The sequence below is a fragment of the Typopeltis vanoorti genome, chromosome 10 (assembly GCF_054136105.1).
Source record: "Typopeltis vanoorti isolate ZY-2024b chromosome 10, IOZ_Tvanoo_1.0, whole genome shotgun sequence".
In the NCBI taxonomy this organism is placed as follows: Eukaryota; Metazoa; Arthropoda; class Arachnida; order Uropygi; family Thelyphonidae; genus Typopeltis; species Typopeltis vanoorti.
In genome coordinates this window covers 51,669,813-51,686,188 of record NC_143558.1, presented here as the reverse complement: position 1 = coordinate 51,686,188, position 16,376 = coordinate 51,669,813, and the positions used below count along the sequence as shown (strand labels likewise).

General features: G+C 38.4%; 1 protein-coding gene across 1 annotated transcript in view; it reads right to left on the bottom strand.

Moving 5' to 3' along the window:
- Window positions 1–16,376, bottom strand: part of LOC150102415 (muscle-specific protein 300 kDa-like) — a 288,507-nt gene that overhangs the window by 85,144 nt on the left and 186,987 nt on the right. Inside the window, exon 13 of the mRNA XM_090399573.1 lies at window positions 7,595–7,756. Within this exon, the coding sequence (XP_090255699.1) occupies window positions 7,595–7,756 (162 nt within the window). The remainder of the gene's footprint in view (window positions 1–7,594; window positions 7,757–16,376) is intronic.

The following is a 16,376-nucleotide window of genomic DNA, read 5'->3' as shown; positions in this document are numbered from 1 at the left end:
TCATTAAACAACACTTTTTCCAGTCTCCAAACACCAAATCCATTCAGATGCAAATTATCCTACTTGTATAAGTCCTTTCACCCATCAAACTTACTCCATACATCCGCAAACTCCATATCACTCCTCCCGTGTAACCTATGCATTGTCACTCACTATTATGGCCCTCCTTCTCGTCTACTCTGCCTATTGTGGCAACAGACACAATATCTTAACTCTCTCTCACTCTTTTTTTTTTTTGCTACTTCCAGTAATTCTTTATGTCCTCTCTGATGCCATACTTTTCTCCTTTTAAATAATTCGTTCCAGCCACTATGATTATTTCTTTCACTCTACCCTTTTGTGCTCTTATAACCTCACTAACATCATTAATTTTCGCACCTGGAAACAAATCAACAAATCAAATCTCCAATATCAGCTTGCAAAATTACAAGAAACCTGCAGAAATATGATTATAAATTTAAGGAACCTAAGATAATGAAAACTGGAAGATACCTAGATGATATACAGATAACACTTAATCAGGAAACCATAGGACAAGTTAATGGTTTTAATTACCTAGGAGATATTTGACTTCAAATTTAAATTATATAGCAACAATCAAACACAGGCTCTCCATAGCATGATCAATGATGAATAAACTGAATAAAATTTGGAAAAACAAGAAAATTCCCACAATTCTAAAAATAAAATTAGACAAAGTATAATATTACAAACAGCTCTCTATGAGGCATAAACTTCGACCTTAAAAAAAAGAAGCAGAGACAAAACTGTTGGCTTTTGAAATAAAATGTTTCAGAGGGGGGGAAAAAACTCATTAGCCATATGTGGTGAAGAAGGGTGTAAGGAGTAGATTTTTTTACATGGAGAGTTGTTAATGAGTGGAATGCATTGCTTGAGTGTGTTGTGAGTGCAGGCAGTGTAAACAACTTCAAAGCTCATTATGATAGACATGTTCCTGGTTGAGTACGCCTCTCACAATTAGTCTGTTGACCCCACTGAGGACACCAAATAATAATAATTATTATAATTATTATTATTATTAATTATAATATATTATAATTATGCACTATCTGATCAAAAGTATCTGGATACCTAGTCAAAACTGTAATCAGACTTTCCCTGTGACACACTTTCCATTGTGAACATTAATACAGGGTGGGTCCACCTTTTGCTTCTATGACAGCTCTAACTGTACCAGGGAGACTGTCTACCAGGTGTCAAAATATCTCTGGAGGAATGGCAGACAATTCTTCCTGAAGAGCTGTAGCCAGAGCAGTTTGTGATGTGGATCATTGGGGTCTGGACGAAGTTGGCGTTCTAATTCATCCCAAAGGTATTCTATGGGATTCAAGTCAGGGCTCTAGGCTGGCCAGTCCATTTCTAGAACGTTATTGTTCCACAAACCATTCCGTCGCAGACCTTGCTTTATGGCAAGTAGCACTATCATGCTGATACAGACAAAAGTCATCACCGAATTGATCTTCTTCTGTACACAGTACGCAACAGGTCAAAATGTCCTTGTACTCTTCTGCATTTAGAGTTTCATGTAGTGTTATGAGAGGGCCAAGTCCATTCCATGAAAAACACCCCCACACTGTAATGCCACCTCCTCAAATTTCACTGTTGGCACTACATACGCTTGCAGGAATCGTTCTCTGGGCATTCGCCACACACAGACCCTCCCATCAGACTGCCACATGGTAAAGAGTGATTCATCACTCCAAATCACACGTTTCCAGTTATCCACCATCCAGTGGCATCGCTCTTTACACCACTGCAAGCAGCACTTAGTGTTCACAATAGAAATGTTTGGTTTATGGAAAGCTACTCAACCAGAACCCCATTCCTCTTAACTCTCGACGCACAGTCATGGTGCTGGCTGGACAGTTAGCAGTACTGTGGAACTCCTGGGTAATTGTTTTACTCGATGTCTGGCTATTTCCACAAACCACCATCTTCATCGCTTGACAGTCCCTGTCTGTCATTAAACGTGGCCTACCCGACTGTGGTTTTGTTGTGGTTGTGCCTATATGTTTCCACTTCACGATCATGTCACCAACTGCTGACTTGGGCAACTTGAGGAGGTTGAAATGTATCTGACAGATTTCTTACTGATGTGGCAACCAATAACTAGTCCATGTTCGAAGTCACTGACCTCCCTTGACCTACCCATCCTGTTCATACTTCTTATCAATGAACAACACACAGCTCCTCCTTTTATACCGGTTAGTGAGGTCAAAGTGACATCAAGACATCAGTTTACGAATTACAGAGAGGTATCTGGATAGTGTATATTATTATATATTAAAAAAAAAAAATCAGCTAATGCCTTTCTTTCCTGTATAGGGGGGATGAGACAGCCTTCCAGTGCCCCCCCCCACCAGCAGTGTTGCCTTGTGGTATATTGTTGGTGCTTCAGACAAAAGAAGCTAATGTCTCAAACAAGGCGTCCAAAGATTTCCAAGCCTCCTGGACTACTTACAATTATGATGAATACGAAACATAAAAAGTTCCATGCCAGCTCAATCGTCGGCCAGAATAACAAGGATCGCGCTGCTTGTTTAGGTGGAGGGCAAGCTTTGAAAAATATGTTACAGTCCACTAATCAACACTACCTCAAGATATGTTCCCTAAACATAGAAGGGCTATCCAAATCCAAAGCGAAGTCATCGGCAAAATAGCCAAAGATAACGCAAGTGACGTCTTGGCTCTCCAGGAAACCCATGTATCTGACACAGCCCTAAATAGATTAAAGATCCCGGGACTAATTCTCGTGTCTTACAACTGACATCTCAAGCATGGCTTAGCAACCTACATCCGGCCTGGTCTCAAGGGTATAACCCAAAGTGTTCCTGATACAGAATACTCCATAGGTATTAAACTTTAAAATACGACCATCCACAATGTCTACACACCTCCATCGCAATCCTGGCCCGATCAGATGGACCGGCCTCCACCTTACTCTGCTATCTATGTTGGTGACTTCAATTCTCATCACACCATGTGGGGCTATTCCTCTAACAACCAGGATGGTAATACTCTACTTAACTGGATGGATACATATAACCTGTATTTGAATTATGATGCCAAGCAGGATGGCACTCTTTACTCAGCCAGATGGAACAGAACCTACACCCCAGATCTGTGCATAGTCACTAAAGACTCCGAAGACCACCCTGTTCCATCGACAGAACCATCCTCAACAGATTCCCTAACAGTCAACATCGTCCTACATTACTAGCGATAGGAACATCAATCCCAGTCATCAACAGAGCACCAACTGCTAGATGGAATCTCCGCAGGTCCAACTGGACTGCATTTCAGAAACAAATCAATCAAACCATTAGAGCAATTCCACCTACTCCTAATTGCTATCCTAGATTTGTTAAACTACTCAAATCCACAGCAAAAGCATCTATCCCTAGAGGCTACAGAAAACAATATATCCCATGTTGAAGTAGAGAAAGTGAGGAATTCCTAGCCAAATATGAAGAAACTGAAGATCCAACTATTGCTAAGGAGCTCATATCAACCTTGGATAAAAGCAGAAAGGAAAAATGGATCTTGATCATCAAAGAACTCGATTTCATCGCATCTTATCAAAGAAGCTGGTCACCTCTGAGAAAATTAGGTGTAGCAGAGCCAACGACACACAAAACAACAGAGATAACTCCTGATCAAATGGCTAACCATTTATTGAAAACCTCCAAGATTCATCCCAGCTCTACCAGGAAAATTGCTGTACAAGTTTTCATCAGACAAATCCTGAAGACGGAACACGAGCTTCCTGAACTCGTACACCCAGTATCTCGGAAAGAGGTACAAATAGCCTTAAAACTCATCAAGAATGGCAAAGCTGCAGGAGTGGATGGTATCCTCCATGAGTTCCTAAAACACCTTGGTCAACATCGCCAAACATGGCTGGCTGCCCTTTTCTCAGAAATTATCATGACTGGGAAACTGCCAAAGCTGTGGCGGGAAGCCAAAATAATTGCCGTGCCAAAGCCAAGGAAAGATCCACATAATGTTTTTCACATGATGTGAAAAACCTATGACCTATCTCCTTGCTTTACACCACCTTTAAGATCTTTGAAAGAATTCTCTTTAAAAGAATTTCATCACTCATCGAAAGAGCTCTCCCGACTGAACAAGCTGGCTTCAGACCAGGAAGAAGTTACTGTGACCAGGTCCTGACAACTCAAATTGAAGCAGGCTTACAGAAGAAACTTAAATCTGGAGTCACTTTCATCAGCTTATGATACTGTCTGGATCAGGGGCCTCCTCCAAAAACTAGGGAATGTTGTAAAGTGCAAAAAAATTTCCAACTTTTTGAATCTATTCTCTCCAACAGAAAGATCCGGGTCCATATTGGCGGAAAAAAGAGCAGGCCCAGATTCCTTCACAACGGTCTTCCTCAGGGCTCTGTGTTATCCCCTTTACTTTTTAACATCTACGTGTATGATCTACCTCATACCAAATCAAGCAAGTATATGTACGCCGATGACCTAGAGATCTTACATCAATCCACCTCCTTTGCCAACCTAGAATCAACCTTGAATACAGACCTGAACACCCTGGAAAAATACTTCAAGCAGTGGTACTTGAAGCCAAATCCAACAAAACAGTGTCCTCAGCATTTTCACCTGTACAATGCAAAGGCAAATCGACAACTCAACCTTTCTTTCTGTGGAAAAATGGTGGAACATGAGCCTCACCCAAAATACCTTGGAGTGAGCCTGGACAGAAGCCCAACCTATAAAAGGGACATCATCAACCTCTCCAATAAAATTAAAACCAGAAACAATATCATTTCATGGCTTGCTGGCACAACCTGGGGTTGTAGTGCAGTAGTCCTAAGGTCGTCTGCACTAGCCCTCGCATTCTCTGCAGCAGAATATTGTGCCCCTGTCTGGGAAAGAAGTGCACGCACACTAACATTATAGAACACCCAGCTAAACTCTACCATGCACACAATTAGTGGGACAGTGAGAAGCACCCCTCTCTCTCTCTCTCTCTCTCTCTCTCTCCTGGCTACCTGTACTATCTAATATTGCTCCACCAAACATATGAAGAAGACAAGCCTCGATTAAGGAATTTAATAAAGCAATGAGCAATCCACTCCTGCCCCTGCACCAGGCTCTCATAAATCCACCTAATCTTTGCCTCAAATCTAGAAAGCCGCTCTGGTCCACGGACGAACTCTCTTCAGCTGCGCTACCATCAGTATCTGACATATGGAGAGAACACTGGTCTAACAATCTCCCAACAAATGGCTTCCTGGTAAATGATCCCTGTGCTCCACAGCCTGGTTTTGCTCTTCCTAGTAAGATTTGGTCATCAATAAACAGGATCAGAACTAATCAGGGCAGATGTGACTACCTTCTACATAAATGGAAGCTGTTAGATCACCCATTTTGTGATTGTTCGCCTGTGGCTCAGATGATTACTCATATTGTGTATGACTGCCCCAAGGGGCCAATTTTATGGTGGTGATCTACAGGACATCCACAAAATGACAGATGAGGCCTTGGATTGGCTTTTCAGACTGGACCTTGACCTGTAGTTGTATGGTCGTGGCGGTGGTTATGGAGGAAACAGAAGATCACAGTCCCATCTCACCATGAAGACATTATTCTCGTAGTCACTCTCATAGCCCTCGTCATAGTATCAGCAGAACTCCTCCTCATGTTAGAAGATGATAATGGTAATACTCATGTTAGAAGGTGAAATGGGCCTCCTCTAATGAATCAATTTTCTCGCACAAGACACAACTTCTCTCTAATTAAACCTCAGATACAGCTACATTTATGTTGTGAAGTGTTGTGAGAACATGCAGCCTTGTTATACTTGGTGCAGCAGGTCGATAATTGCCCCTGGCTTGATTCTGAAAGTTACTTTTGCTTTATTTTAACCAAAAAAGATAGAAAATGTGCCTTTTATGTAATGAACTTTTATATGTTAAGATTTTCATCATTTGTTTCTGGAAATTGTGATTGTACTTTTCACTTGTCAGTTTCATGTAGCCATAAGCATAAATTAATAAATTCCTGTATAGGGAGTAGGCGAGGCCGTTTAGCCTATCTAACTTTTGGTGACTGAGTGGGCAGTTCAATCTCCACTGGCAGCCAATCACAGATAGATGGCCCATGGCTATCACTAATTAAGCGGCATGCAGTGAAGAGAGAAGGCTCAACAAGTGCTGCCATCTCGTGGTCGCTAACCCTAACACAATATATTTAATGTCTGAAAATAATGTGGGTTCTACGGTCAATATTCTTGAGTTTACGGGACGAAAAACCCGAGTTTCTGGGAGAAAAAAACCCGGTTTCCCATGTCAGAGATCGACTAACTTGGGAACTGGTCAAAAAAAGGCTTAGAAAAATTTCCTCTAGTCAACGACTAGATTTGAAACAAAGTCTTCCTTCATGCAGTCAAGCGCCATGGTGTGCAAATGCCACAGCCACTGAGCTACACAGGCTCTATTATATATTATATTATAACAATTATAATAATAATAAGAGTAATGCACAAGTGCTGTAAGATTTGAATATCCCTAACTCAATGATTCTTAACATAGTTAAAAAGCATCAACTCCATTGGTTTGGTCACATTGTGCAAATGGAACTGAACAGACTTCCTCGCCTGGTATTCAATGGCACCATGGAGGGTACAAGATCCAGGGGAAAATGAAGATTAACATGGAATAAAGTCCTTGAAACTGCATTGGAGTTTCAAAGCTGTTGGCATATGAAATAGCTTGCTGTAGACAGAGAATGGTGGAAAGCTTTTATGCACATGGGACTCAACCCATCTTGAGGACAGAAGTGAAGAAGAGAAAAGAGACTAAAGTCGATTTCTGTGTTAAAATACATAAGAAAAATATAGGAGAAAGCTGTTTCTCATTTATCTATTTATTTTTGTTCAGCTACCGATCTTGACCTCTAATAAAAGGAATAATTAATATACCAAGAAACTCTGCAATGATTACATTGCTCTAATTTTGTAAAAAAAAGTTAATCAAGTGTTTTGTTGTATCTTATTGTTGTTTTGCCTATATAGATCCCACAGGATGGATTGTTACCGGAGAGGGAAAAAATAATGCTCTATGCTCTCCAACAAAAAATTATAACAAAACATGAAGTGAAGGATGAAATGGAATAAAAGATGACTAGGAGTGAGCAACAGGTTTTTGGAGTCAGCATTTCAACTGTAAAAGGATGATATGCAGCTATTGCTCAAGTTGCTGTAGGTTTAGCAGAAAAATGGGGCAGAAGCAGAATGGATACCATTTTTAGAAATATCTGCAGAAGAGACCCAATACAGAAACTGTCCTTTTGTGAGACAGTGGTTTGAGTGAATGTGTGTGTGTGTGTGTGTGTGTGTGTGTGTGTGTGTGTGTGTGTGTGTGTGTGTGTGTGTGTGTGTGTGTGTGTGTGTGTGTGTGTGTGAGAGAGAGAGAGAGAGAGAAATTGTTAATCAACCAAACTAATCTTCTGTAGAACAGTATTCCAAAGTTAGGCAGATTCCGGATTTGTACAGAGAAAGTAATTAGACAAATTACTTGGCAGTTGAACATATAAGATTAATTAATTACTTTGTGAGACTGAAGTATTGATTCTGGTTTCTCTCCTTTATCAAATCGCTGTTGTTCCACTACTAATTCTCGCTCAATATCCTTCAACTGATGTAAATATTCTTGCTCTACTAGTCTGTATTCTTGAAGCAAGAGATGATTAGGTATTTTCTCGACAACAGCCTATAAAAATAAATAAAAAAAATAAAATAAGTTATTTTAACTCCAACAAAATTTAATTACACTTTAAATTAACACAATACATACTAATTGCTATGAAGATTTAATAGCTTATCACAATCAAATAGGAAAAAGAAGCAAGTACTTTATTACCAAATGGTGGTAGAGGTGTGATCCAGAAAGTAGATAGGATTTAAGATTTGGTAAATATGGTCAAAGAATTCTGAAGTTCAGAGGACACACTAGCAAACAGAGATGAGAGGGGACTGTGCCACTGTGCATGATAAGGATCAGATCACATATGCATTGCTGTATGCAAATTTGGTTACCTGGTTTCTACAGTGGTGTCAAAATCAGAACTCTGGAATGTTGGTTATATGGGGAGCAGTTGAAGAAATATAAATTGCACAGTTAAGTGGATGTTACAAAAGTAACGTTCAAGTTAGTGAAGGATGTTACTGGATTAATAGAGAAGGGATTAATCTATGAAGTGAAAAACAAGAAACAAGAGGGAAATGGAAGTATTTAAGAGTGTGGTGAGAAAAGGGAGGGAGGGAGGAGTAGTTTTTTTCCATTTAGTAATATGATTGTCTTTTATAATAGTGACAAGAGCGGTTAATGAGGGAAAGACGTATTCTGCCGTCTTTTCGGATTTTATGAAGGCATTTGACAGAGTACCACATGATAAGTTGATATTTAAGTTGCAACACATGGATTTACACATCAGGTTAGTGAACGAGATTCAGGATTGGCTATCTATATCAGACAGCCAATCCTGACAGCTGGCTAGTATCAGACAATTGTGTATGGTTGGGGAGGGGGGTATATCAAGGTAGCAGAAGGTTACAAGTGGTATCTCACAGTGCTCCGTGCTGGGACCAGTATATCAATGACATTGTCAGTGGATTGCAAAGGGATATTCAGTTGTTTGCAGATGATGTGAAGCTTGGAAGGATTATTAGTAATAGTGCAGATGTGGTAACCCTGCAAGAGGATTTGAATAAACTCGACAGATGGACAAATGAATGGAAATATCAGTTTAATGCAGCAAAATGTGAAGTCTTGAAGTTTGGGATACACAGATGGGAGGCAGCATACTCTGTTGATGTGAGGAGCTGAACTGGAGGAAGTAAGGGAGACAAGAGAACTGGGGGTGGCAATTGATAGAAAACTGAAATTCAGGTAACATATTGCAAAGGTGGTGAAGGTAACCCAGAGGATTGCTGAAATACAGAGAAGGACGATGACCTGCAGAGATAAAAGAGTTATCATTCCATTCTATAAGATCCTGAATAGACCACACTTAGACTATTGTTCTCAGATTTGGTCCCCAGGATTTGAAGGGGATAAATTAACTGTGAAAAGGGTACAAAAGCAGATAACAAAGATGGTTTCAGGACTGTAAATGATAGTTATGAGGATCGGCTGAGGGAATGTGGACTGCAGAGTTTGGTGGATAGAAGAAGGAGAGGTCATATAATTGAAACTTTTAAATTGTTGAGAGGTGGTTACAGGGTTGACACTGAGGAGTTCTTTCACTTGGTTGAACAGTGGGAAAGAGTGATGACAAGGGGCCATCCCTGGAAGTTACGAAAGGAAACTGTGAGCAAGAGGGTGAGGAGTGGTTTATTTGCATGGAGGGTGGTTGAACCATGGAATGGATTGCCTGATGGAGTGGTGAGACCAGTTGAAAGAACAGATTAAAATATAGTAGTGGAATATCAGCACAGATGCTAAAGAAATGTGAAAAGGAATTACCAATTCTACTGACCAAGTTTTCATTCTAAGACTCAAGTTGGGTCTTAGAATGAAAAAGATCCCTAATGAGCAGAAGGATAAAATAATGCTATTATACAAAGATGAAGCTAGGACTGTGACAACCAATTATAGATTAATTATTATCTATTATCATTAAAAGACTCAAAGAAGCTATTTATAATAAACAGCCAGATGTTGGAAGTAACACCTGGATCTTCTAGAAATAAGAGTATGGCTTTGTTTTAGTGATTTGCTCATGCTTTAGAAATCTGATCAAATTTTGTAGTAAAGTGACTGCAGCAATGTATACAGACAATGGATATACCATGATACTTTTGAATTCTGCCAAGTATCTGGCAGGATTCCATACAAGAAATGTTTATAAATATTTGTTGTATGGAATTACGAGAAATTTTTTATATTTTACAAAAACATTTTACAAAAACTAAACTCAAATTTAGTTTTTGCAAAATAAACTAGTGATAGAGTTAGAAGAATGGCTAGTTGATAGGTTCAGAGAGTTAAGTATGGATGCATGGCATCTGAGAGTAGGATTGAAACAAACTGGTTTTCTATATGCAAATGACAATGAATGCCAGTCCAATAATGCTATTGCAAAGTTGCATTCTGGAATGAGGAGACTGCAGGTAGAGTATCATATTAACAAGAATTTGCTTCATTGAAACTAGAAACTTGGGAGTAATGGTAGACAGAGCATTAGAGTTTAGGACCCACACAAATAAAGTGATAAAGTTATCATGTTGAATAATTGCAATGTTTAAGAGAGCACTAACTTGTAGGCATTAAGGAAGTTATTGTTTTGCTGTACAAGTTTTTGATAAAACAAACAATTGCACTATACAACTCATTATGGACATTGGGGTTTAAAAGTGATGAGAAGACAACTAGAAAGATCAGCAAAAGGTAATCAAGATTATCCTGACCTATGGAAATGTGCATGTCAGGACAGATTGAGGGAATATAGTCTATCATATAGGTGGATAAGGTTCCCCTTATCAACTTATATGGCATATAAGTTCATAAGGGGATCTTACAGTGCAGGCAAGCAAGATTTTACAACTAATGTCAGGTGGGAAAGAGAACTTGGGGTCATTTCTGTAAATTGAGTAATGGCATAGCTAGAAAGCACTAGAAAGCATATCAGGTCCAAGTTCTCCTCATGGCATGTGATAAGTGTTCAGGATAGGTTACAGCTACTAGCAGATATTGTCAGTGCATTTATGGGAATGTTTTCAAAAATAGACATACAGGCACTGTGTAAACTTCTCATGGCATTTGGTGAGCACATGTGAATGAGCTAACAGTGAATTGTGAGCACATCTTCAGCAAATGTCTTCATTGATAGAACAATTACAAAAAATCAGGGAAAAGGAAAAATTAGAAGGAGAATAAATGAAAAAAAAAGGCAAATCTCCCAGAATCTCTCAGACTGACTTCACAAATATACACAGTGTTAGTTACAACCTCATGATTTCATTTCCTTCTTCAATGTACAAAGCCAAGCTGTTTTTTTATAATGGAAACTCAAATCACAGTTTTCTCAAGCACAATCGATTGTATGTGCTTCATGGAGTTGAACACCATTTCTATTTAGAAACCTCTCAAACAATAAACAATCATCAATATGGCTTATACAAAATTGAATAAACAGGAGATGATAATCTTACCTATGTTATTGACCATTGGACAAATGGCATTTAATAGAGATTGCTCTTCATATCTCTAATATTGGATCATGTTTCATACAAAAGTCTATTAGTTAAGCTCCCATTGTGATCAGAGTTAATTATCATAATAATTATGTCATTGCACATAATGGAATCTTTATCTTACATTTTGCAAATAATGCTGTGATTCTACAAAACTCTGTTCCTCGAATCAGTTTTATTTATATATATATATATATATATACAGGGTGTTCGGGATAAATTTGACAGTTTCGTAAGGAAAAAGAAAATCTTCTTTGTATCTATTAAATTTAATGAATTGACAAAAAACATTACAGGCAGAGTTAATTATAATACTATCAACAAGATTTACTCAAAATAACCACCATTAGCATCGATCACAGCTTCAATCCTGCTTCGGAACCTCGAACAAGCTGATGCTACAGTCTCCCTGGGAAGGGCCGCAAAAACTGTTTTAATTTTATCCATTAACTGGGCTTTTGTATTACTGGAAGTGCGATTGGTGTCTTTTTCAACTGCGCCCCATACAAAATAATCCATGGGGTTAAGGTCTGGGGAGTTTGGAGGCCAAACATTTGGACTGGTGAAGTCGTAGAAATTTTCAGACAACCATTTTTGACTTTTCCCAGAGGTGTGGCAAGGGGCCGAATCCTGCTGCCATACATACGGCCTACCATTGGCTACCCTTGTTATCCAGGGCTTGACTACGGTGTTTAGCAACTCCACGTAGCCATCTGAAGTCAACCTGAGGCCCTCTTGGAAAAAATGCGGAGGCATCACATTGCCTTCAGAGGATACACATCCGAAAACCATCACAGTTTGGGGAAATTTAGTCTGCATTACACGAGGAATGTCCTTTGTATTGTATGCAAGCCATCTGTTATTCTGCGTGTTGTGTTTTTGATCCTGGCAAAAGTTTTTCTCATCGGAAAAGAACCAGATTGTTTGTGGTTCCGCAGGATGTTTCACTTTGCTTAGAAGTTTCTTCGCGTTTATCAAACGTTTTTCACGGGCCTTTTCTGTAAGCAGCTGACCTTTGCGGCGCTTGTATGAGTAGTAGCGGAGGTCTTCATTGAGTGCAAGCTTCATAGTAGAGGCTGCAACATTCATTTCACGTGACAAAGCCCGAATTCCAATGCCAGGGATCTTCAACACCTGTTCCTGCAGATTTGCGAGGAATTCTGCTGTACGAACGCAATCAGATCGTCTGCTAGGGATCTTTCTTCTTGCTACATCCTCGTAGTCACCATTGCAAGTCTCTAGTTCATGCCTGATTGTTTTTACTGTATTCAGGGAGCATTGGGCAGCAGTCGAAATATCCTTATTTTGATGGCCGGCACGAATCATCATGATACAAGTTATTCTCTTCCATGATTCAGGTGGGTTCCAGCTATCCATCCTTTCTGACATCTTGTATATGAATGAAGAAGGGTCCAACCTTTTAAATGAAGAGAAGTGTGTGTTAATACATGTAACTTACGGAAAAATATAATTAATTATAAATATGTCAAATTTATCCCGAACACCCTGTATATATATATATATATATATATAGACTGATAAATCTATCCTTCTTTGTGTTGAAGAGCCCAAAAGAGATATATCCTATAACAGAATCCAAGCCAGCACTCTCGCCAGCCACGTCTTGTTCTCTATAAACTCTGATGAAGGCCGCCAACATCAAATAGACTGGTCTCAAAGTTCTAATTTTCACAAATGTTATGATGAACTTGAAAGACGTATTCTTGATTCTAAAGAAATTACCCTCGATTCAACCCACATGAATAACAGCCCTTAGATACAGTTTACCTGATTCGCACGGCTCTGCTGTCCAGTGCTGGCATTCTCGCGATATCACACGCATGCACATACATACAGCTGGAAATTACAGAGTCCAATTTAAACTATACTACAGTTTCTAGTAGATCTGTTGTTGTTATTATTTAATGTTTCTGTTGGATTATTGTGTATAATTCTTTGTACTTTGACACCTGAAGAAGTTGGTTTACCAACGAAACTAGTAGTGTCCCCATTATTGCCGATAAAGGAAATTCAACGGTCATTCTCAACTCGAAAGATTACTTCGACAAGATTAATTTGTTACTAGCAGACATTTCCACTTACCAAGTCTTAGATAAAAATCCCATCATGAGTAATCATCTGGAGACTAATGCTCTTATCCGCAATATGACCGGCTGGTCGGATGAACTTAAAAAACAACTTAAATCATTACATCCTATCACTCCACGCCTTTATGGAGCTCCCAAGATTCATAAAGAAAACGTTCCTCTTCGTCCAATAGTTGATGGAAGATCATCACCTACATACCTACTAGCAAAGCATCTGGCAAAATTAATGAAAGGAACAATTAGACACACAGAGACCTACATTAAAAACTCTCAACATTTTGTAGAAAAAATCAAGAGTATTAAAATATCAGAAACGGACATTATGGCTAGTCTGGATGTAGTGTCCTTATTCACTAATGTACCGATCGTAGAGGTAGTTAACATTCTGCAAGATCTTTTCCCTCAAGACATCGCACAACTGTTTCATCATTGCTTGAATTCAAATTTCTTCAAATTCAACAACACTGTATACAAACAATTGGAAGGACTAGCCATGGGTAGCCCTCTGTCACCACCATGCGCAGACCTTTTTATGGAAAAACTTGAAAAGGATATTCTTTCCACCATTGTACCAAAACCATCAATTTGGTGGAGATATGTCGATGACGTGTTCATCATCTGGAAAGACACCATGGAAAACCTTCTCGTATTTCTGAACAAAATCAACTCACTACACAATAAGATCAAATTCATTATAGAACTAGAGAAGAAGAACTTCCTTTTCTTGACATCCTAGTGAAGAAAGAAGATAACAATTTCCAACTGTCCATTTACAGGAAACCCACAGATACTGGTAGATATCTACATTATTCGTCCAACCATCATAGATCACAAAAACACAGCATCATTCACATGCTCCGTAATAGAGCCTTAAGGTCGATTTCAAAAGAAACAGAGGTACAGAGAGAACTGTCACTAATATCTAACACTCTATCGCTTAATGGATACCCTTCTAACATTTTAAACAAATGGCTATTTAAAGATAACCATCAACAACGTGTTACAGTACCCCAATATGTGTCCACAGCTGTCATTCCATATATTAATTCAGTTTCCACAAAATTGGCAAGAATGTTAAAAGCTCATAACATCAGAGTGGTTTTTAAACCAACTACCATGATCAGACAAATCTTAGGATCACCTAAAGATGAGGTACCTTTCTTCAAATGTCCTGGAGTATATGAAATTCCATGCACGTGTGGCCTTTCTTACATTGGTCAGACTTCGAGAAGTTTTGAAATAAGACAGAAGGAACATGTGGGGGATGTCAATCATAATAGAATCATCACATCTGGTTTAGCACATCATTTCTCAACATCAAATCACGTTATAGATTGGAAAAACAGTTCTATGCCTTACATCGAGAATGACTACAGATACAGAACTTTAAAAGAAGCAGCTGTGGTATTACGCACAGGCAATAATTTAAATAGAAATCAGGGCATTGTTCTTAAAGACATATGGAAACATCTCATCATCTCTCTCAGTTCAACAGAATTACAATATGCAAACAACTACAAAACACGTGGTCATGTACCGGTATCTGACTGAAGCTTTCAAACATATGCACGCCTTCAAACAGAATGATCAAATGTAACGGCCTAACAGTTACTAAAGTGTATGTTTTGAAATGTAACTTAATGCATTTGTTTTCACACCAGTTCAGCCTTGAAAATGCTAGACAGTGACTAGTGAAACTTGTTGGCTCTTTGTATATATATTTTATCATTTATCTTCTGGTCTTTTAATAATAAAAGTTATTTATTGTAATACATCAGACCAAATATGTACAAGTTAAGTCAAATATATATACATATATGTATTCCTGAGCTTCTACTCGGTTGTTATGGTACATTTTAAAAATAGATATTTAATGACTTTAAACCAAGATAAAATATTAAGTTTTAATGAGAATGATAGAACTAGTTTCAGCCTTTTACAGCCTTCATCAGGTATCCACTAAAGGTAAAACACAGTAATAAAAATTGAAGTTACAAAAAACTGAGAATTACAGGCAAAAATGCAATACATAATTGACATAAAAAACGTTGTATTTTTCAAGTTGTTCTATCCAACGCACCATTGTCTGTTGGGTGCATGCTTGTAAGTTCTCGAGAACACCAGTACTGAACAACTGCAGTATGGCTATCAGGGATGTTGTAACTTAAATTGCTGTTCAAATGTTCAGGATTAAGGAGGATTTCCCTGGATTCCACAATTTTCCTTTCAAACTCATTACTGCAGCAAAAAATATTTTCGGATTTATCCCAGCAAACTGAGTGACTTTGTAGATCATCATGAGGATTGTTTGAGAAAAGAACATGACTGGATAGTGCTGATGCATGTGATCTTTTAGAAGAGGAGATGTCTCTCTTATGTTCTTCTATACGTAGTTCAATAGATTTGTTAGTCTGTCCAAAGTAAGGAATATTACAATCGCACCATAATTTGTATACACCTGGATATTTTAGGTTGTGATGAATAGGCTTCAGATAGCTTATAAGAGAACGGATTTTAGGTAGTGTAGTGAAAAACATCCTGATGTTGTATTTTTTAAAGACTTTAGCCAATTTACTGGAAACTGAACTAATGTATGGGATAGAGATGCTACCTTTAAAATTAGTAGTTTCCGTAGTACACTGCCTAGAAGGATCCAGAAGAAATTTCTTAATCATTTTTTCAGAATATCCATTTTGTTTAAAGATCACAGAAAGGTGATTAATTTCTTTTTGGAGCTCATCTGGTTCATTTAAAAGAGACCGTGCTATGTGTCCTAAGGTAGAGATAGTTCCGAGCTTTTGTGGTGGAAAGTGATGAGATTGACAGTGCAGATATCTATTAGTATGAGTGGGTTTTCTATATATAGAGATTTTAAATCTATCAGAGCATCGTGTAAGAATTACATCCAGGAACGGATATAATATATATATATATATATATATATATATATTATATCCAGGGTGTCCCATAATTATAAGGGCACATTTGATCTTTAACTGCTTCAAAAGTATCACAGTTACAGAGTTG